Genomic DNA, 21,338 nt, shown 5'->3' with positions numbered 1-21,338 from the left:
GTCACATGGTTTTTAAAGTGAAGAACTTGTTGAGCTAGGTTCAGTGCGCATTTTCATCTGGAAAGGAAGTTGCTTGAAGGTTGTTCAATAGAGAGCAGAAAAGGAGAAAATATGAGAATGCTAGATCAGGTGAATAAGGTGGGGTGCAATGATTTTAAAATTCAACTCATGTGTACTGTTTTTGTCAGTGTAGCATATTTCGGGCGGGCTTTATCCTGGAGTAGTGTCTTCCTAGTCGCCATTCATGTACTGCATCTGCAACACATCTCAGTTGTTGACAAATTTCAGCAGTAATCAGTGGTTACACCTTGAGGAAGCAATTCACAGCAAACCACTCTGGATGAACAACAACATCTTTCATGGATGCTTATTGTTGCTGCTTTCTTTGGGCTCAACCATTCTCTTTTTTCCTTATTTTAGCACAAAGCCACCATGTCTGATCAGCACAATGATACAGGGCAGGAATGGTTAGTGTTGTTCACAAGCCAACTGATGACAATCAAGCACAGATGGACATAAATTTTTTTGATTTTGGTGTAACGCATGTGGTACCTACACACCCTATTTTTGAGTCTTCCCCATTACACGCAAATGTCAGAAGTTCATGAAATGATCAAAGTTCATCGAATTTGTCTGTTCTCAAGTACAATGACATGGATCACTGTGAATTAATGCATTTAAATGATCTTAATCAAATCGCAAATGTAAGTCACTAACAGCAAAAGAAGTCTCATTAGAATAAAAAAACATTTTCTTGCAAAGCTCTGTCCAATGGCATTAAACAGAAACAGGGCACAAATGTTTCTGGCTGCCTCCACTGCTGTTACCCCTCTGTAGAACCCAAGCAGATGAGTATGTCAACAGTGCTCCTATTTCTCAACTTAGCACTCCACTTTCTAGTGACTATAGTTCCACTCAGCATCTCCAAATGACAATATATAAACTCCAAGACCAACAGTGAACATGCCATGAAGACAATTTCTTAACAGTAGCTGAAAACATTGGGGAGAAAAAGTGACCATTGAAATTAGATCCATGGCACTCAGTCAGGAAGTGTATACTTGACCAGCCATCAATTTTATCAGATGAATGGTCAAATCAATCACAGAAGCATGAACTCTTCTTGTAAAGGTCGTAATCATGTAATTAGTAAAATATTGTGCTGACTTCACAGCATGACTGAAATATGCAGTAGAAGCGGAGAAAACTTACTGGCATCACATTACAACCTTGATCTCCCTTTACCTGAGGAAACTAGGGTGTTATGATGTTTAAAGAATTACGCTTACAAGAACTAAATCTTAGCTTAGCAACAAAAAAAACAAAACATTCATAGTAGAAACAGCCAGAAGAATAATGGAACATGCTTGCAACTGGTTTACAGGCAACAGCACAAAAATTCAACCTTTATACTTACAAAAACAAACATCATGCAATTCCTTGCAAATCCAAATGACTTATAGATAGGACATATCAATGACACACTGGATGAAAATCCATGAGTGAAGTTCTTAAGCATTTGAATTGATAATAAATTAACGAGGCACCAGCATGAGAACAAGTTAACTAAAAAGCTCATATCTCTCTGCCTTGCAATTATAAGTGTTCCTCCTGAGTGTCAACTTGCAGGAATGCTTTCTAGCATGCTTTCACTCAGTCCTATCCTATAGGATAATCTTATAGGGCATTAGGATTTATCCTATACAACCTTGTAGTAGGAATGTGATGTGAACACCTTGCACAAACTTCTTCATTGACCTAGGGAATCTTGCACCTACATGTCACTACGGAAAACTATTTGACAAGTTTACTGATTTGTTGACCCCATTTAAATTTGAAATCCAAGCAGACACAAAGGAATTTTATGCAGTGTGTTTCATTTAGTGTATGACCAACTGTCTACTTCTTCCAGCAGCAAGTCATTTCAGAATGCTTTAAAACATATAAAATTAGTCCTCGAGGGATAAGACTAACTGGTAGCTGTAACAATAATAAGGGTAATGTTCTGTGCAATACAGGACAGGAAGTTTGTTGGCAGTAATCATGATTTATTATTAAACATATGTAAGTAATCACAATTCATTATTAAACATATGTAATGTGATGAACAGTTTAGTGAGATTAACACTAAACTGAATCTGAAGAATAGGGAATTCTGTAACAAACAGATGGGAGTGGAAAATATTAGGAAACACACAAAAGGGCCAAAAACAGAAGACATGAAAAAATGACCAAAAACTTAATTTTTCATATGGGTGGTGTACCATTGCATTGAAACCTGCGCGAAAGAGCACTTCTTAACAAGAAGGTGCCAGAGGGATTGATTAACTATAAGGGGCTGCAGATCTGACCTTGAAATTTGCTTCGTCTCTCAGTATGCTACCTTTTTTATTGGTGGGAGTTTGTGAAAGGCTCCACCTAAGTGGTTCCTCTTCCAACAACTTTGAACTATGCTGCTACATGGCAACAGCAGTGAGTTTCCTAAACTGACATGATTACAAACGCATGGATGAAGTCTATTGCATGGATGCTTAAATGTGTCAAGAGTTTTGATATTTGTGATCAATAAATGACGAATCTGATCCTAAAGACAGCTGTGAAAAGCATCTTGATGTCGTACGTGCACACATAAATTGTTCACAATGGGAAAAATCTTCAGTTCTTTGTAAATAAAGGCTTCTCAGGTATCTATAGCAGTACAAAACTGACCCCAATTCTGCATCTTTATGACAAAGTTATAGCCTTGTGAAATCTGATGATTTTAAACACCCTGAGGAATTGCTTATACAGGTCGAATTTCTTTCAGTAAGATATGATAACCTTAATTTGTCTTGAGTTGCAATAATAATAATAATAATAATAATAATAATAATAATTATTATTATTATTATTATAATTATAATAACCTGGAAGTTCCTAAATGCAATGTAACATATACCATACAGTTAAACAGTCACACTTGATCAAGGTCCGCGTCACTTTCCATTTTTAACCCGACATAACGTCTGAGAAAGGAAAGAAATAATAATAAATTATTATTTCCATTTTATGGCCTTCATTGGACCACTCCAGCAAACTTTCTACAAAGAATTTTTCAGCCCAGTACTTGTTCATTCTCTCAGGTCTCATTCTTCTGTCTTCATCAGGAATCACCCTTCCTATTGTCTGTTGATTCTCATTTGCAGTCTGGTTTGTTTGTCTGTGAGTTTCCTGATTTTGTCAGTTTTGTTTCTTAGGTCTCAAAATGTAATCTGTAGCTCATTCATATCTTCCTTTATTTCTATAATCCACTTAATGTTGCACTTACTATTCCACAATTTTTCTATTGGCCTACTGATGATCCTGTTCTCTGGTGTTCTGATTACATGTCCAAGATATGAAATCCTTTCTTCCTGATTGTACTCATTACCAGTTCTATTTCCTTGAAGACTGTTTCATTTGTAGCTACTCTCCAGTGTCTATCTTTCTGGTATGAGTAGTTGATGCATGTTCTGATGATTCTTCTCCCTATTTTGAGTATTTTGTCTATTTCTGCAGTGTTAGTTGTTTTGAAGATGGTTTCACTTGTGTATGTTTTTTTCTGGTTGAGTGACTGTTTTGTAGTGTTTTAATTTTGTTGCTATTGACAGGATCTTTTTGTCATAGGTGTTCTTGGTGATATATTGTGCTGTAGTCAATTTGTTTATTCTGTTATGCCATGTTGGCTTTTCACAGAGTTTATATGTTCTGATTTCTCGCAATAATTCAAATTTATCTACAATTTTGATTTCTTGGTTTCCTATGCCAATTTTGTTTATGAGTGTTGGGTCAGTTAACATGATGATTGGTTTTTCGAAGGATGTTTCAAGACCAATTTTCTGCGCTAGTTCCTGTAGTGAGATAACTTGTTTGGTTTCCTGAATACTGTTGGACAAGAAAGCAAGGTCATCAGCAAATCCTAGACAATTTAAAGTTGTGTTGTTTTTGGATCTTCCAATTTTGATGTTCTTTGGGTTAATCTTGTACCATTTCACCATCATAATTCTAAAGCACAGATCAACAGCAAGAGTGCCCAACAATCTCCTTGTCTTAAACCTGCTTTTATGACGAATGGCACAGAGTTCCTCGATAAACTTGACATATGAAACAGTGTTGGTTAAGGTGAGTTCTATCAATTTGATTACTTTTGTATGGAGCCCAAAATTTCTTAAGATTTTTAACATTGAAAGTCTATGGATACAGTCATGTGCTTTTTTTAAAGTCCACGGAGGTATTACAAGAGGTTCATTTTGTTTCTTGTAATATGATATGGCTAATTTTAAAGTGATGATCTGTTCTGCACAGTTTCTACAATGTCTGAAGCCTCCTTGGTATTCACCTAATTCATCCTCTATTTGCTGTTTGATCCTCTTGTATAGGATTGTGGAGAAAATCTATGTGCAGTCTGTTATCCAGATTTTTGTTAGGGCTATGTGTAAGGATGTTTGAATTATATCACTGGCATATGTCCACATATCTGCCAAAAACATGGTCTTCTCTGCATGCCTTATAATTTTTCATCTCTGAGAGCTGTTTCCCCCTCTTGAATTGTTGGAGGATTTATGAGATCAGGTGGAGTCTTGGGTGTGTGTGTGTGTGTATTAATTGCTACAAGTTCCTGGGGTTTTTCACAATTTAAAAATTTACTAAATGCTTTTGCCATGATTTCAGCATTTACCTTGTCATTATGTGGCTTTTTTCCATCTTCCCTTTTCAGCATTAATGTGGCAGGGGTAAATTTTCTTAATTTTCTTCCAAACATTTTGCAAAATGTCTCTGAAATTGGTTTTATGGTATTTTCTTCTATTGAGTTGATTAGATCTTTCTGTGATTGTCTCTTGGTTTGCCTGATAATTTGTGTGAACTTTTGCTTGATATTTTTTAGGTTGGTTGCGTCTTCTTCTGTTTTGTGTGTTTGAAATTTTAACCATGCACAATGTCTTCCATTATGAATTTTGTCATATTCTGAGATCCACCAGACATGTCTATTAGGTGCGTTCAATGGGGCTAAATTTTCTGCTTGTTGCCTGAGAATTTTAACATTATAGATATCTCTGTGGAAGAATTTGTCCATAAATACATGATCCAGCTGCCATTCTCCTTTTCCCCAATCAGGATGTTTCCAAGTTTTACATTTGTTTGGCCTCCTTTTGAAGTATGTGTACTTTGAGATCAATTTGTGTTCCTACAGATTTCAGGAAGTCTTTGACCATTTTTATTTGTTTGTGTGGAGCCTATTTCCCAATAATATCCCAGTATTTCTTTTCTCTTCTGAGTTGAGTATTGAAGTCCCCTAACAGGATCTTAACAATGTTAATATTTACATGGTTTATTGCTTGGTCAAGGAGATCCCAAAACTTTTCCACTTTGTTCCTTCTCTTTGATAGAAAATTCTTTTCATTAGTAGGGGTATGGGCATTAACGATGATATAAATTTTGTTATATATTTTTAAACCCAAAGTTGCAATTCTAGGGGAGGTGGCTTGAAAATCAATAATCAAATCTATTGTTTTCAATTGACTATAAACCCAGTTCCAAATTGGGGACATTCTTTCATAACCCTCATTCCAGGTTTACCATTGTAAATTCTGTAGCCTAGTGATTTGAATGGTTCTTCTGTAGTATTTCTTATTTCCTGGAGTCCTGTTTCTAAAATTTTCTGCTTCTCTAAGTCATCCATCAAATCTTTATTTTCCTATTTTAAGTAGAGAATTAATATTATGAGTTGCAATGTCACTGATCTGATCTTGTTTGATCCTGTTCTTATGAACTGGCATAAGAATGGGTGTTTGCCAATGCTCCGACTCATTGACACCTAGGTGGCTACCCACCAAATACGATGTAGCCTTCTCCCACAGGAATTTACCTCTGAAGTGTGACTAATGCTAATCTAACACTGCTAATTATGGGAATTACTACTAGATTAGTTTGTATGTATGTAGATGCACATTTACTACTATGAAAAATATCACTGTTCCTCCTACTACATTAGTCAGATACTTATTTTATCTAGTATCTCCACATACATTAATACTCTGCTATCCACCTAATGGTGCATGGCAAAGAGTACCCCATAACCCTGCTGGTCATTTTCTTTCCCATTCCACTCGCAAATACAACAAGGGAAAAAGACTGTATGTGCACTTCCATATCAGCCCCGATTTCTCAAATTTTATCGCCATAGTCCTTATGTGCGATGTATGTTGGAAACAACAGAACAGTTTGGCAGTCAGCTTCAAATGGCAGTTCTCTAAATTTTCTCAATAGCATTCCTTGAAAGAACATCACCTTCCCACCAGGAATTCCAATTTGAGTTCCTGAAAAATCTCCACAACACTTGTGTTTTGTTTGAATCTACCAGTAACAAATCTAGCAGCTTGTCTCTGGATTGCTTCTCGAACAAACAATTAATACACCTTTACACAGAAATTGTATCAGCTGTCTACTTATTGCTGAAGTCTAAACCCATTCAACACAAAGACCAAAGTTAAGTGGAACTTGCATCTCTGAGTCAAAATATTCTGATGAGCACAAGAGTGGCTAATAACATAGTACTGAACTTTCTTTTAGATACACAATATCTTCTAGAAACTAAATATACCTGTTCATCCACTCTACAACCAATGAAAACAGAAAAAAAATAATACACCCTAATAATCTACACACAGAATATTAAGCGACCCAACTCACTGAATGAAATAATGAAAAATATACTTATGCTTCATTACATATTCATTCCATATACACTCATACAAATGACTCTGCAGAACATTGTGTGCGCTCTCATTTCACTCCATAGCTCACTATTTCTTTGCAATATCATTCCATTGTATACTACCTTTTTCAGAAATTACCTTTGTTCTAATGGAACTGGCTAATTCTCCTAGTTATCTGAACATACAACAATTTGATACTCAATGTGTTCTCCAATTAATCACTGCATAGTCCTGGGTTATTTCCCAGGACACTTGCTCCCACCCACATTTCGGCCACCCACTTTCCCTTACAATACTTGATGGTTGAAATAGATGATTCTCCCCATCTCAATCACATCTCCGAATCTCAATTTTCTTCATCTTCACTATAGCTGGACAAATTACTCTACATGAGAAAAGTAAGCCATCAGCAGTCTAGTTCCTCAACTGTATCATGCAACAAGTGGATGGCACAGACACAACCAGCATTTCAAAAAATACTATAGTTCAGAGGCTATGTCTTAAACTTCTAAAACAATGTGTCATTACAAGACAACCTCCACATTCAATTTTTTAAGTACTGCCACATTAGCTCATGACATTTAGCTGTTGGAACATTAATGCAGAATATGGGCTTTCAATTAGTAGCACCTCATACATTGGTCTGCAAGATCACCAAACCTTCATATAAATTTAAAAAACAACCGATAATTACCATTCAACACCAAGCAAGTGATAAAAATCAATGCAACTTCTTGATCCCAACATCTAATCTCATGACTTCATTCACTAGGTGATGTGTCTCTTACTATTATTTTTCAGGCTAATGCTATCTTCACATATGACAGCAATTACAATCACAAAAATCATTAAACACAGGGAAATGATAATATGCAATGTATGCACATGAGAATTAAGCCTGACAAACAAATATCTGATGTAGAAACCAGTACATACAGGTTTTCAGAAAAGATTCACAGTGTGCATTGTAAATCATATACTTATGAGTACAGTAACAAAGCTTAATCTAGCTTCTCATGCAATTACCTAATAAAATTCCCAATTCTGCAATTTATACATTGTCTTGCTGGCCATGTGCCAGTATCAAAATGATCAGCCCTATTTTTCTGCATCATGATTAAGCCCTAGACTGCATGTCACTCCAGATGACAGAGCTAAGATGTTCACTGCACAACTGCATGTGCTACACATGATCACTGTTGTGGTAACACATCCTATTCATAGATTTGCTCAGGTGACTACCACTATTTCATACATCTTTTCAAAGTAACAAGTGGGGTACACATCAGTGGTTTCAGTGCCAACCACATGACATGGTTTTCCAGGCCACACAACCAGCAACACACTATTCTCCACACTTGCATTGACAGCAGCACTCCATGCAGAGGGCATTATCTCTGCACCTCTGCCCGTGTGCTATGGGGGCATCCTGTACGACCTATGACCTCTTGGGTTGCATATGAAGGCCAGTACTGCCTTTTGTATTTTCATGGTAACTGGTCACCAACTACAAGCTAGCCACTTTGACAACTACAGCTATGCCTTAGGACACCCTACAGTTCATTGTTTTGGCCAATCTTCTGATTTGCACATCCCTGACTACTATGCGTGGTGTTATTTCTGTAAAACCCTTCTTGTGGAGCAACACTATTTGTGTTCCACTTACTGTCCTGTCTACTTTTGATGCCAATGCATCCCTTTAATTTGTTCAAAATGGCATAATATGAGTCTCTGTGACCTTAAGTCTTGGTCTGGTAGCTGTGAATCAGCTACACTCCTTTACATACTGTGAGCTGTCACTAGCATGATAGTTTGGTTCCTTGACCTGTAAGCTTGTATAGTCTTTCTCTAATTTTATTTCTGTGACATGTTTATCAATGTGAGCATCTTTCCCTTAGCAAGGTCATAAAACATATCTAGGCAAATAATCTTTCTTCTTTAGATCTGCCAGGACTCGAATTGTGAGGTCATACATGGCTTCATCTCTGTACAATCATTAACCAAAAGCCATACACAGAGCTTTTCTATAACTAAAAAATTTATAACTAATACAACAAGTACCACAGGAGCTGCCACAATATGTACAGGTTGTGGCCAAAGTATCAGGGCTGATCTGCAACACAAATTCTCTCTCTTTTTCAAAACCAAAAATTTTGGGACAAACTCACGAATAACTATGATTCGACAAAAGATAAGAACAGCCAATGTTCTTTTGAATTGTATTTAGCAGAGGTTATTGAAAGGAGGAATATTTCTCAAATGACCCACACTATTAGAACTTACACTTCATCTAAATGTGAATTTACTGTATCCATCACACACAGCCATTATACAATATAGTTGATATCAACAAGGGCTACAGAAAACAGGATTATACCAGCAACCAGTCCCCTTCCACTTCTGTTTACAACAGTCAGCACATAACAGATGATATGAAAGTCAAGTTCAGGAGTAAAAGAATACTCTACAATTACGAACAGTAAAAAGTTTCAGAAAACTGACAATCTGTGCTAATTCCACTGTAATACATCCTTTACTCTACACAATTAGCAAAAGACTCATTACCTGACTACATGCAATACATTAGAGATGTGAATACTTACAATATCCTCAGTGACGATTTCCAAATTCAATTCAGGATCCTCCTTGATAAAATCAGTGGACCAAGATACTCCAAATGGATCTTTAACAGACTGCATGAAAGAAAAAAAAAAATGCTGAATTATAACTGCTTGCTAACTTCTGACACAGTTCTCAATATTCCTTTCTTATGAATATTATCCAACTCTGCAGAGATTCTAATCAACTGGGAAGAGTGAGTGTCACAATTCATCCAAATCAGTTCTACTGTCTCTGATTTTGCTATCAGCCATTGTGTAGTATTTATTTGGCATACTTTCACTTTCAATTCCTATCACATAATCCATTCTGATTTCAGTGGCACTATGGCCTGCTCTATCGGGAGGTCATACTCCCATATGCAAACCTGATATATGGGGTGTGGCAACATTTCAAAATTAAACTCGGATAATAGAGAAACCCCAATAATCTTCCAGCTGTAAACCAATAAATAAGAGGGCTTTTCAGTGTTTAATCAAATGATTATTGCATTCTCTACATTATCATCAAAATTAACAAAATTTAATGCTATTTACACAGCTTCTTGCTCTTCACCATATATTTTCAGTGCCTGCTCTTTGGGAAACCATTCACATTTATGTCATGTGTACTGGAGGGAAATCAGAAGGAATTACATACAGCCACTGCAGGATTTCAGTAATGTAAATATTACAGTAAATAGTGACTGGGAACTCTAAACTATACCCCAACACATATCATAGTTCCAGATCTTCTGTTACAGCACTGTGACACAGAGACATATAATGAGATTAAGTTTCTTCCAAGAGGAAGACTTTCTTGCTCCGTTGATACCAAACATGTACTTAATGCATTCATTACATACCATCATAGTAAAAAATTAATACAAGGGTAATGGTTCATAAAAATATGCTTGTTACAAGTTCTGTTAAAATACTATTGGTGATAAACATGAAATAACACATCTAACTAGAGTCAACTGGAAGACCACAAAATTTCTTGAAAATAGCTGGTATCATAGGTTACAATAGCACACCATCCATAATTTAGCTTGAAAGCCCATATTTCTGTCATGGCATTCTTACTACACTTCCTACACAATAAAGTGCTTGTGTGAAAACTTACATTATGCTCTGATCCATCAGCATGTTGTTTCACTTCGGGATCTTGCTTTACCGAAACACTAGGTCCTTCAGTCTTTAATGGGTCTTCAAGAAACTGAAAAAAAGCAAAAAAGTTACATGATCAAGGCTTCTGTGTCTTGTTCCAAATGGCTCTCTCTTAGAGGAGAAGGAGGAGCAGGAAGAGGAGGAGGAGGAGGAGGAGGTGGAGGAAGAAGAAGAGGAGGAGGAGGAGGAGGAGGAGGAGCAGGAAGAAGAAGAAGAGGAGGAGGAGGAGGAGCAGGAAGAAGAAGAAGAGGAGGAGGAGGAGGAGGAGCAGGAAGAAGAAGAAGAGGAGGAGGAGAAGGAGCAGGAAGAAGAAGAAGAGGAGGAGGAGGAGGAGGAGCAGGAAGAAGAAGAAGAACGGGAGCAGGGGAGCAGGAAGAGGAGTAGGGGAGCAGGAAGAGGAGTAGGGGAGCAGGAAGAGGAGGAGTGGAGCAGGAAGAGGGGTAGGGGAGCAGGAAGAGGGGAGAGAGAGAGAGAGAGAGAGGAGTAGGAGTAGGGGAGCAGGTAGAGGAGTAGGGGAGCAGGTAGAGGAGTAGGAGAGCAGGGAGATGAGTAGGGGAGCAGGGAGATGAGTAGGGGAGCAGGGAGATGAGTAGGGGAGCAGGGAGATGAGTAGGGGAGCAGGGAGATGAGTAGGGGAGCAGGGAGATGAGTAGGGGAGCAGGGAGATGAGTAGGGGAGCAGGGAGATGAGTAGGGGAGCAGGGAGATGAGTAGGGGAGCAGGGAGATGAGTAGGGGAGCAGGGAGATGAGTAGGGGAGCAGGGAGATGAGTAGGGGAGCAGGGAGAGGAGTAGGGGAGCAGGGAGAGGAGTAGGGGAGCAGGGAGAGGAGTAGGGGAGCAGGGAGAGGAGTAGGGGAGCAGGGAGAGGAGTAGGGGAGCAGGGAGAGGAGTAGGGGAGCTGGGAGAGGAGTAGGGGAGCAGGGAGAGGAGTAGGGGAGCAGGGAGAGGAGTAGGGGAGCAGGGAGAGGAGTAGGGGAGCAGGGAGAGGAGTAGGGGAGCAGGGAGAGGAGTAGGGGAGCAGGGAGAGGAGTAGGGGAGCAGGGAGAGGAGTAGGGGAGCAGGGAGAGGAGTAGGGGAGCAGGGAGAGGAGTAGGGGAGCAGGGAGAGGAGTAGGGGAGCAGGGAGAGGAGTAGGGGAGCAGGGAGAGGAGTAGGGGAGCAGGGAGAGGAGTAGGGGAGCAGGGAGAGGAGTAGGGGAGCAGGGAGAGGAGTAGGGGAGCAGGGAGAGGAGTAGGGGAGCAGGGAGAGGAGTAGGGGAGCAGGGAGAGGAGTAGGGGAGCAGGGAGAGGAGTAGGGGAGCAGGGAGAGGAGTAGGGGAGAAGGGGAAGAGTAGGGGAGAAGGGGAAGAGTAGGGGAGAAGGGGAAGAGTAGGGGAGCAGGGGGAGGAGTAGGGGAGCAGGGAGAGGAGTAGGGGAGCAGGGAGAGGAGTAGGGGAGCAGGGAGAGGAGTAGGGGAGCAGGGAGAGGAGTAGGGGAGCAGGGAGAGGAGTAGGGGAGCAGGGGAGCAGGGAGGGTAGTAGGGGAGCAGGGAGAGGAGTAGGGGAGCAGGGAGAGGAGTAGGGGAGCAGGGAGAGGAGTAGGGGAGCAGGGAGAGGAAGAGAGAGAGAGAGAGAGAGAGAGAGAGAGAGAGAGAGAGAGAGAGAGAGAGAAACATTCGAACAGATCTTGTGTAGAAACTGTCATGGCCATAACACTAATAATCACATATATTCAACAATTAGAAGTATGCAGCAAGAAAATGTGGTGCCACAATTTAAATATTTGGAGTCGAAGCTTTGTTTATGCTTGAAGACAGGCACAACAGTAAGCGATTGACCCCGAAATATCGATCAAAATTATTTCTTACATACCAAGCAGCTACCAGCATACACAGTAACCATACATACTACAAAAGTGGATGCGTTTTACATCACCTCCTAAACCACTGGTTCGACTACAACCAAGCCAGATACACGTATTACTTACTATCTAGACTAAAATACTGAGAAGGGAGAGGAGCAGGGGAGCAGGGAGAGGAGTAGGGGTGCAGGGATAGGAGTAGGGGAGCAGGGAGAGGAGTAGGGGAGCAGGGAGGGTAGTAGGGGAGCAGGGAGGGTAGTAGGGGAGCAGGGAGGGTAGTAGGGGAGCAGGGAGAGGAGTAGGGGAGCAGTGAGAGGAGTAGGGGAGCAGGGACCTCTTATGGAGGTGGGCAGGATGATGTGGAGAGTGGAATGGAAGAACAACAGACAGAGAGAGAGAGAGAGAGAGAGAGAGAGAGAGAGAGAGAGAGAGAGGTGGCAGAAACAGATGGACAGAGAGGGGTAGCAGATGGACAGAGGTGGTTGGCTGATTGAATGCTTAAAGGCACCAAACTACTAGGTCATCTGTCCTTCCTCAAACAGGCAGGCGGGTCTACACAACTGTAGGTAAGAGAGACCCTACCACACACAATTCAGAGGAAGCAAACCCTAATGTCTATGAGAGGTCGGTGAAACCGATATAAGGGACAAAAGGAAAAAATGAACACAGAGGATGGCAGACAGGCAAGGTGCCTCATTTAGGGAGCAGCCAGAAGCAGCAGAGAGCAGAATGCAATGAGAGGACATACATCCCCCAGTGCCTGCCACTTACCAGAGGTACTCTACTCATGAACAGCCTACAAAAGACTAGCAATACAGACAGGGCAAGAGAAGTACAGAGACGAAAGATTAATTTGTCTAACACTATGTGACAGCAGGGAAGAAGTGTAAAAGAGCAGGTAGGGTAGGGTGAGAACCGGGCTGGACCACCAATCCCAGACAGCCACGGCCTGGTCTGTGCAGAGGAGGCAACAGAGTGTTCTGCCAACCCGTCGATGGGCCTCAATAGCAAGGATGGAAAGTACAGCAAAATGTAGACTGCTGTTGAATGGGAATGACGACAGTGGGGTGTGTCCTCCCATTGGAAGAGATGACCACAAGTCAGTCAGGTACACCTGATGTGGAGCTGGCAAAGGACAGTAGAATACTTCTGAGAGGCCTGCATGGAAGAACCTACAAGGATTCTTAGTCCTCTTTATCACTGGTAGTTTGAAGTTAGAGTGATCCATTCCATATTTCAGGTTCCTAAAACTTGATGGTGTAATACCAATCAGAGGTCTGTTTCCAGAATACTCATCACCAGAGCTGGTTTACTGGTAGCCAGATTGGCCTAGCTACCAGCAATGTTCATTCCCAGGGATCCCAACATGACCCAGAGACCAAACAATCGTCATTGAGCATCCACCTTCCTCAAGAGCATACTGGGAATACCGATTAGCAATAACCATGGGATGCTGAGGGTAATACTGGGTGAGAGCTTCTAAACTGGTCAAGAGGTTGTGGCAGATGAAGGACCCACTACTGGAGGGAAGGATATGCTCAAGAGCATGAGAGATGGCTAACAACACTGAAGCTTCTCTCAAGGAAGGCAGTTCAGTATGACCCATGACAGTGTAAGCAAAGCCCATGTGATCAGCAACCATCAAGCAATCTGTATAGACTACTGCTGAAGCCTGGGATGTCCATAAATGGAGAAAAATTGGTGGCAGAGGGCCTCAGGAGGGACCATGTCTTTTGGACCTCATGAGTCAAGACAAAGCTGTGACCAAGGGGTTCCCCACAGAGGTGTACATGAGTGGGCCCAGAGGAGAGATGGAGGAAGAAATAACTGGAATTCAGAGAGGAGGGACAGGGTGTGGACTGCAATCATAATCCCTGATCTGGGCCACCATTGTGGGAGATAGGTTTCCACGTTTGGAAAGAGGGGACAATAGTTTGGATGCTTAGGAGAGTTGCAAACATAGGTAGCACAACTGAGAAGCTGTTGTTGGCACCTGGTACACAATGATTGGACCCCAGCCTCCATGAGTAATCTGTCCATAGGACTAGCTCAAAAGCCTCCTGTTGCAAATCAAACCCCACAGTGGTGTATCTGATCCAGTATCCACAATGCTGAGGGCAAAGCCGAACCATATGCCAGACTCCCATAACCAAGACACAGTATGATCACGGCTTTGTAAAGCTGCAGAAGGGTAGTGCACTCTGCACCTCTGTTGGTGTTACTCAGGCAACCAAGTGTACTGAGGTGCAGCAAGCACTTTCACTTACACTTCAAAAGACTGAATTCATGTCAACTAAGAAACAAAGACCAGTCCTAAAAACAGTAAGTTCCTGCCACACTGAGTAGTTTGTAATCAAGATAAAGTTCTGGTTGTAGATGAACCATATGATGTTGACAAAAAACCATGACATGAGTTTTGGCAGCTGAAAACCAAAAGCCAAGGATGAGTACCCATGATCATTTCTTTTGAATGGTGCCTTGTCTACAGTCAGTGACACCCACACTAGAGGAGCAATAGTAAGAGGCAGAAGTAGTCAGCATACAGGGAGGGTGATACTGATGACGTCACAGCAGGAGGTGGCTATTGATGGCTTGTAGAAGCACAAGGACATGCAGTACAGAACCCTGCAGGTCTCCATTCTCTTGGATATGGGGAGTGTTGTGGAAGCACCAACTAGAACCCAAAACATACACTGCGACACGAAATTCTACATAAAAACTTGGAGTGGATCCCAGAGACCCTATTCACATGAGGTATCAAGGATATGGTGTCACCTGCTGGTGTCATACAGCTTTTGCAGGTCGTTGAAGACTGTTACAACGCATTGACACTGGGCAAAAGCAGACTGGCTGGCAGACTGCAGGCAAACCACATTATTAGTAGTGAAACAGCTTTGCCAAAAACCACACTGTGATGCAGCCAGAAGACCACAAGACTGAAGGAGCCACACAGCTGTCAGCTCACTGTGCATTCAAGCAATATACAGAGAACATTGGTGAAACTTAATGGGCGATAACTGCTTATCTCTAAAGGTGCTTACCCAGTTTCAGCACTGTGACAATGATGCTTTCTAATTATTGTGATTGGCACTAGCTCTTGGTCCAGATCCAGTTACAGATGGCCAGGGTATAATGGTGACAATCCACTGATAGGTGCTTGATCATTTGGTTGTCGATGTGACCGGGCCCTGGGGCTGTATCAGGGTAGAGGGCAAGGACATTTATGAATTCCCACTCAATGAATTGAGCTTTATACAGCTCCAGGTGGCACGTAGTAAAAGATAATTGCTTTTACTCCACCCCTTGCTTAAGAACATGAAAAACATGTTGATAAATCTCAGATGCTGAGACTCTAGTATATGCAGGGCAAAATGTTGGCAATGGTGTCTGGGTCAGTGAAGAGTGCAATTTCAAGGCAATAGCAGATACACCTGGTGTATATAGAAACATATCTTAGGTCAAACATGCGAAGGAGAGGTTTATTGTCTGATGGTTGAAACAGGCTGCTCCCAGCATTCTTGTTTACATCATTTCATCAGGTGGCAGACCCAGGAATGAGGCCACTTGAAGTAAATAACATACTCCATTGATTGGTGCCACTTATAGTGCTGGAGAGCCCACCTATTATCACTAATGGCCTCTACAATATCTGATGACCACCAATGTACTCTCTTCTGTCAGAGCAGGTCCAAGAAACAGAGGATTGCTAAATCAGCTGCCAAATGAATGGCTGTAATTATATTCTGGACTGCCTTGTTGATGTCTCCATGTGGCGGGGTGTCAGGGCTGACATGAAAGGCAAAAGCACTACAGTCAGCAATGATGTCAGCCGATCTGGGCACACATCCAGGGTAGTGATGATGAGGGAGGAACAAGGCTTCCAGTTCTGTTTGGCCTCTTTGCCAGTAGGTTTGTCATGAGTCTTGTATTCTTGTATCTTCTTCACTCTCTAGAAAACAGTGTAATCTGATGGGTAAGGTGTGTGGTGTTTTCCTCAGTGGACAAAGAAGGGGAGAGATGCAAACACAGCATTTGCAAGCGATACTCATCCACAATCTCTAGAGATTGGGTTAGTGCTGCAATGCAAAGGCATGCCCAAATTCCAGACACTTTAAGCACCAGGGGGACCTACAATTTCACACGGCATCAGTATACCATCACATTGACCTTCTCAGCTAATGAATCACTCTAAAAGGCCCCTGTGGAGAGGGGAGGGACATGTACAGAGAATGGAGTGAAATATAATGGAGGTCAAGGTGGTCAGAACTGGAGTAAATGCATACCCAGGTGAAGCCAAGAGGTCTACTAGTTTTCCTTATTATAAAAGTTCCTTCATTCTGAAAAACAATGCCCTATCATTATTGTACAAAATATAAAACATGTAAGATATCGTGAGGACTTTCTGCTTCTCTCCAGTGTCACTGTCACAGTCATTATGTAATGAATTATGGATGCTATGTAAGTTACAAATTTAATTATTTTACATTTGAATGTAATTGTGAATTTGTCCTACATCCACACAAATAAAAATAAATATAATCGTTCTGCTTGCACCACTAGCAATCCTTCAGAAGTCACAAAAAACAACTCATGTATATGCCATCTGGACACCCATGGTCGTTGTCCTAGTAACCCAAAACTAAAAGCAAATTTTTCACTATAATGAACAGGAATAAGGAATGACTTGATGTAAAAAGCTATGACTACTTGTTTATGTGCACTAGACTACAAATTCACAGCTGGTTTACTCTCCACCAGTTTTCCTAGTCAAATGGTGTAATTATGCAGTCAAACTCTCGGTACAATTACAGCTGACACTGAACATCAATGCGCGCCACCAAAGTTAATTTTACAGCCATTTCCCTCTTTTTACATCCACATTTGTTCTTTCATGATTTTTCTGAAACCTCCTACCTGCATCCACAATATCCAGTATCTAGTTTATCCCTACAAAAGCAGTGGCATAACAAATTTATTTTTTGGGTCACTGAACTCATGAACTCAAAGATTCTCGTGGCATTTGCTGTAAAAAGCTAATTGAGTGGTACAATGTGTGTGGAACAAATACAGCACTTCTGCAGTAGCAGTATTAGCAGGTGCATAAATATATTTGGGTTAATAATTTTCTTTTACTGTGTCTTTCTGTGTGGAAACCAATATTGTAAGCTTTTCTCCATCACTATTTAGCTTTTGCTTTCTTGTGGGAATGCGAGAGCCTTGCCCTCAATTTACTAATGTTGTCCGTTCACCTTAACACTGCTGTAACTGCCACTGCCATCATCTGTTTAAAACCTAGCTCGGGGGGAAACATCACCTGTGTGACTTACAAATGGCAGAGTACATTTGATATTCTGGAGCGAATGTTCTGACAACTGAGCCACATACATAAGGGAAGCAGAGTCGCTGACAGGTAATCAGTTTGAAAGCTACAATCTCCGCGATAACTTGGAAGTGATAAAAAGTTAACAACTGCATTATCAGATATTACCACAGACTTTAGCCAGTACTGTGCTTAGTGATATTAGAAATATGGGGAGCATGGCTCAGTGTGTTTTACTGCTAAGTGTACCAGAGTTGTATTTTTCAGTGTGAATAAAGTGTTTATTCAAGAATAATTGGCATCTGATTTACCTACATCGTAACACTATAATAAAATGGAGAGTTATGTAATAAGGAAAAAAGTAGAAACATCTGATGATTCCGGTCACCATTCAGCTGCAAGAATGCCACCAGATGTAAAGGCAGAGCCCAGCACTTCATCGAAAGTTCCACAACAAAGTGCATCAACAGATTCGTTTAATCCCAAAATTATTGGCAATTATTTGGATATACACTACTAGCCATTAAAATTGCTACACGAAGATGATGTGCTACAGATGCGAAATTTAACCGACAGGAAGAAGATGCTGTCATATGCAAATGATTAGTTTTTCAGAGCATTCACACAAGGCTGGCGCCGGTGACGACACCTACAATGTGCTGACATGAGGAAAGTTTCCAACCAATTTCTCATACACAAACAGTGTTGACTGGCGTTACCTGGTGAAACATTGTTGTGATGCCTCGTGTACAGAGGAGAAATTCGTACCATCACGTTTCTGACTTTGACAAAGGTCGGATTGTAGCCTATCACGATTGCTGTTTATCGTATCGCGACATTGCTGATCACGTTGGTCAAGATCCAATGACTTAGTAGAATATGAAATGAGTGGGTTCAGGAGGGTAATACAGAATACCGTACTGGATCCTAATGGCCCTGTATCACTAGCAGTCAAGATAACTGGCATCTTATCTACATGGCTGTAACGGATCGTGCAGCCACGTCTCGATCCCTGAGTCAACAGATCGGGACGTTTGCAAGACAACCATCTACACGAACAGTTTGATGACGTTTGCAGCAGCATGGACTGTCAGCTCTGAGACCATGGCTGCGGTTACCCTTGACGCTGCATCACAAATAGGTGCACCTGCGATGGTGTACTCAACGACAAACCTGGGTGCACGAATGGCAAAACTTAATTTTTTTCGGATGAACCCACGTTCTGTTTACAGCATCATGATGGTTGCATCTGTGTTTGGCGACATCGCAGTGAACGCACATTGGAAGCATGTATCCGTCATCACCATACTGGTGTGTCACCTGGTGTGATGGTATGGGGTGCCACTGGTTACACTTCTGTCACCTCTTGTTCACATTGACGGCACTTTGAACAGGGATGTTACATTTCAGATGTGTTACAACCCATGGCTGTACCCTTCATTCGATCCCTGCGAAACTCTACATTTCAGCAGGATAATGCACGACCGCATGTTGCAGGTCCCGTTTGGGCCTCTCTGGATACAGAAAATGTTCAACTGCTGCCCTGGCCAGCACATTCTCCAGATCTCTCACCAATTGAAAATGTCTGGTCAATGGTGGGCGAGCAACTGGCTCGTCACAATACGCCAGTCACTACTCTTGATGAACTGCAGTATCGTGTTGAAGCTGCAGGGGCAGCTGTGCCTGAACATGCCATCCAAGCTCTGTTTGACTCAATGCCCAGGCATATCAAGGCCATTATTACAGCCAGAGGTGGTTGTTTTGGGTACTGATTTCTCAGGATGTATGAACCCAAATTGCGTGTAAATGTAATGACATGTCAGTTCTAGTATAATATATTTGTCCAATGAATACCTGTTCATCATCTGTATTTCTTCTTGGTATAGCAATTTTAATGGCCAGTAGTGTATTAGCATCAGGAAATATTAGTGATGATATAAAACACAAGCTCCTCACAGCTCCAAGGAAAAATGGAAAAGGTTATGTCATTCCTACTTCTGAGCACAACAGTAGAGGGTGGGTGGAACGTAGACAAAGCACTATCATCATTTTGAACAGTATCCATGGCTGGTGTTCTCACAAGTTAAATAGGGACTTCTTAGCATTAACTGTTCAATTTTTGTGAATAATAAAACGGTTGGAGGAAAGAAATCGATTATCACCAAGACACTTGTGACTGAACCACTAACAAAGTTTGCCAAACTTTCTGGTATAGATAGTAATCTTGAGACTCACTCTCAGCTCTAGTACAATGTTGAAGTGTCAACAGATGCAAAATTATTTTTGGCAACATGAGAAATTCAAACTTGATGTCATAAATAAATTGTCAAGACAGAGAATGGAAAACAGAGACCATCTTTTACCTATAATAAAAACAATCATATTTCATGGAAAGCAAAGTACTCCCCTACGGGGGATAGAGATGATGGGAGTCTATCAGAAAACGATAATGATTGTGAAGATATAGTAACACTGGGAACTTAAGAGCTCTTTTAAGATTTAGAATTGACGATGGAGACTTTCAACTAAAACATGACCTTGAGACCACTAAAGCGAATGCCACTTACATACGTAAAACAATGGGAAACAAACTTATTTCATGCTGTGAAAAAGTGATATTATCAAGACTACTGGAGGAAACCAAAGATTCTTGTTATTTCAGCATAATCTTCGATGAGACTACAGACACAGTGCACATTGTCCAACTGAGTTTAGCTGCAAGGTATGTTGATCGTGATAGCAAATTACAGGAAAGATTTTTGGGTTTCATTGACATCAATAAAGACAATGATTATAGTGGAAACATTGACAATGAACCTCTAGAGAGTTAAGATGAAGAGTGTAGCATTACTTGTGAACTATTAGGTACTACGATACGTAGGAGAATGGAAAGCCTTTCTCTGTCCCAGGAGAACTGTGCGGGTATAGGCTGTGATGGTTGCTCAATTAATACGAATATGCCAGAATTGAAAGGAGCTGTGGCTACAATAAAAAACAAAGCTATAAACATGCAAGCAGCATGGTGTCAAAGTCATCAGCTGACCCTTGGTCTCTCTCTCGCAGTTGCAAAGTTACAAATGTGAGAAACTCACTTGGTACTAATGAAGTAGTAGTATTGTTCATTACAGTGTCTAGCAAGCGGTTTGCAACCTTGAGTATTCACCTACAACACTCACTGCACTCACATTGTCAAATGAATGATGTTGCTATTCAATTCACAGCTCATCTCCGAACATTTTGCAAAGTTCTTTAAGAAATACAGTGTTGGAGGGATAGAACAACGGCTGCCAAAACCAATATTTTCTTTCGAGCTCTCTCTAATTGTGAGTTTATCATCACTCTGTTTACACTAGTGGCATTATGTGCATAACATATGCAGTCAGCAAAATCTTACAAGTCCCTATCTTGGATGTCGCAATAGCTAAAGCAAATTAGATTCAATGTACAAGGTCTATGACAGCATGAGAGCTAAAGCTGATAGCCATTTTTCTCGTACTGTTAAAGAGGCAAAGGCAGTTATGGGAGAGTCAGACATGGAGATGAGTGTTCCTCATCTTACAGGGAAACTTACAGGGAAAACTGATCATAATTATGATGCTATGACATACTGGAAAAGAACTGTTTTTATTCCAACGCTGACATGTGAGAACATTTTTCTGAAGAAAATAATTATCATTTAA

General features: G+C 41.0%; 1 protein-coding gene across 8 annotated transcripts in view; it reads right to left on the bottom strand.

The window, feature by feature from the left end:
- The window catches only part of LOC126212970 (zinc finger protein 724-like), a 132,344-nt gene that overhangs the window by 88,744 nt on the left and 22,262 nt on the right, over window positions 1-21,338 (bottom strand). For 7 of the 8 annotated variants that reach the window (XM_049940496.1, XM_049940498.1, XM_049940494.1 and 4 more), the window contains 2 exons: window positions 10,458-10,550; window positions 9,338-9,427 (listed from right to left, as the gene is read on the bottom strand). In XM_049940496.1, the coding sequence (XP_049796453.1) occupies window positions 9,338-9,427; window positions 10,458-10,550 (183 nt within the window). The remainder of the gene's footprint in view (window positions 1-9,337; window positions 9,428-10,457; window positions 10,551-21,338) is intronic. The other variant, XM_049940497.1, reaches the window with a different exon arrangement.

Source organism: Schistocerca nitens, chromosome 11 (genome assembly GCF_023898315.1).
Source record: "Schistocerca nitens isolate TAMUIC-IGC-003100 chromosome 11, iqSchNite1.1, whole genome shotgun sequence".
NCBI lineage: Eukaryota > Metazoa > Arthropoda > Insecta > Orthoptera > Acrididae > Schistocerca > Schistocerca nitens.
The sequence above is the reverse complement of the archived record's forward strand: the minus strand, read 5'-3'. Positions and strand labels throughout refer to the sequence as shown.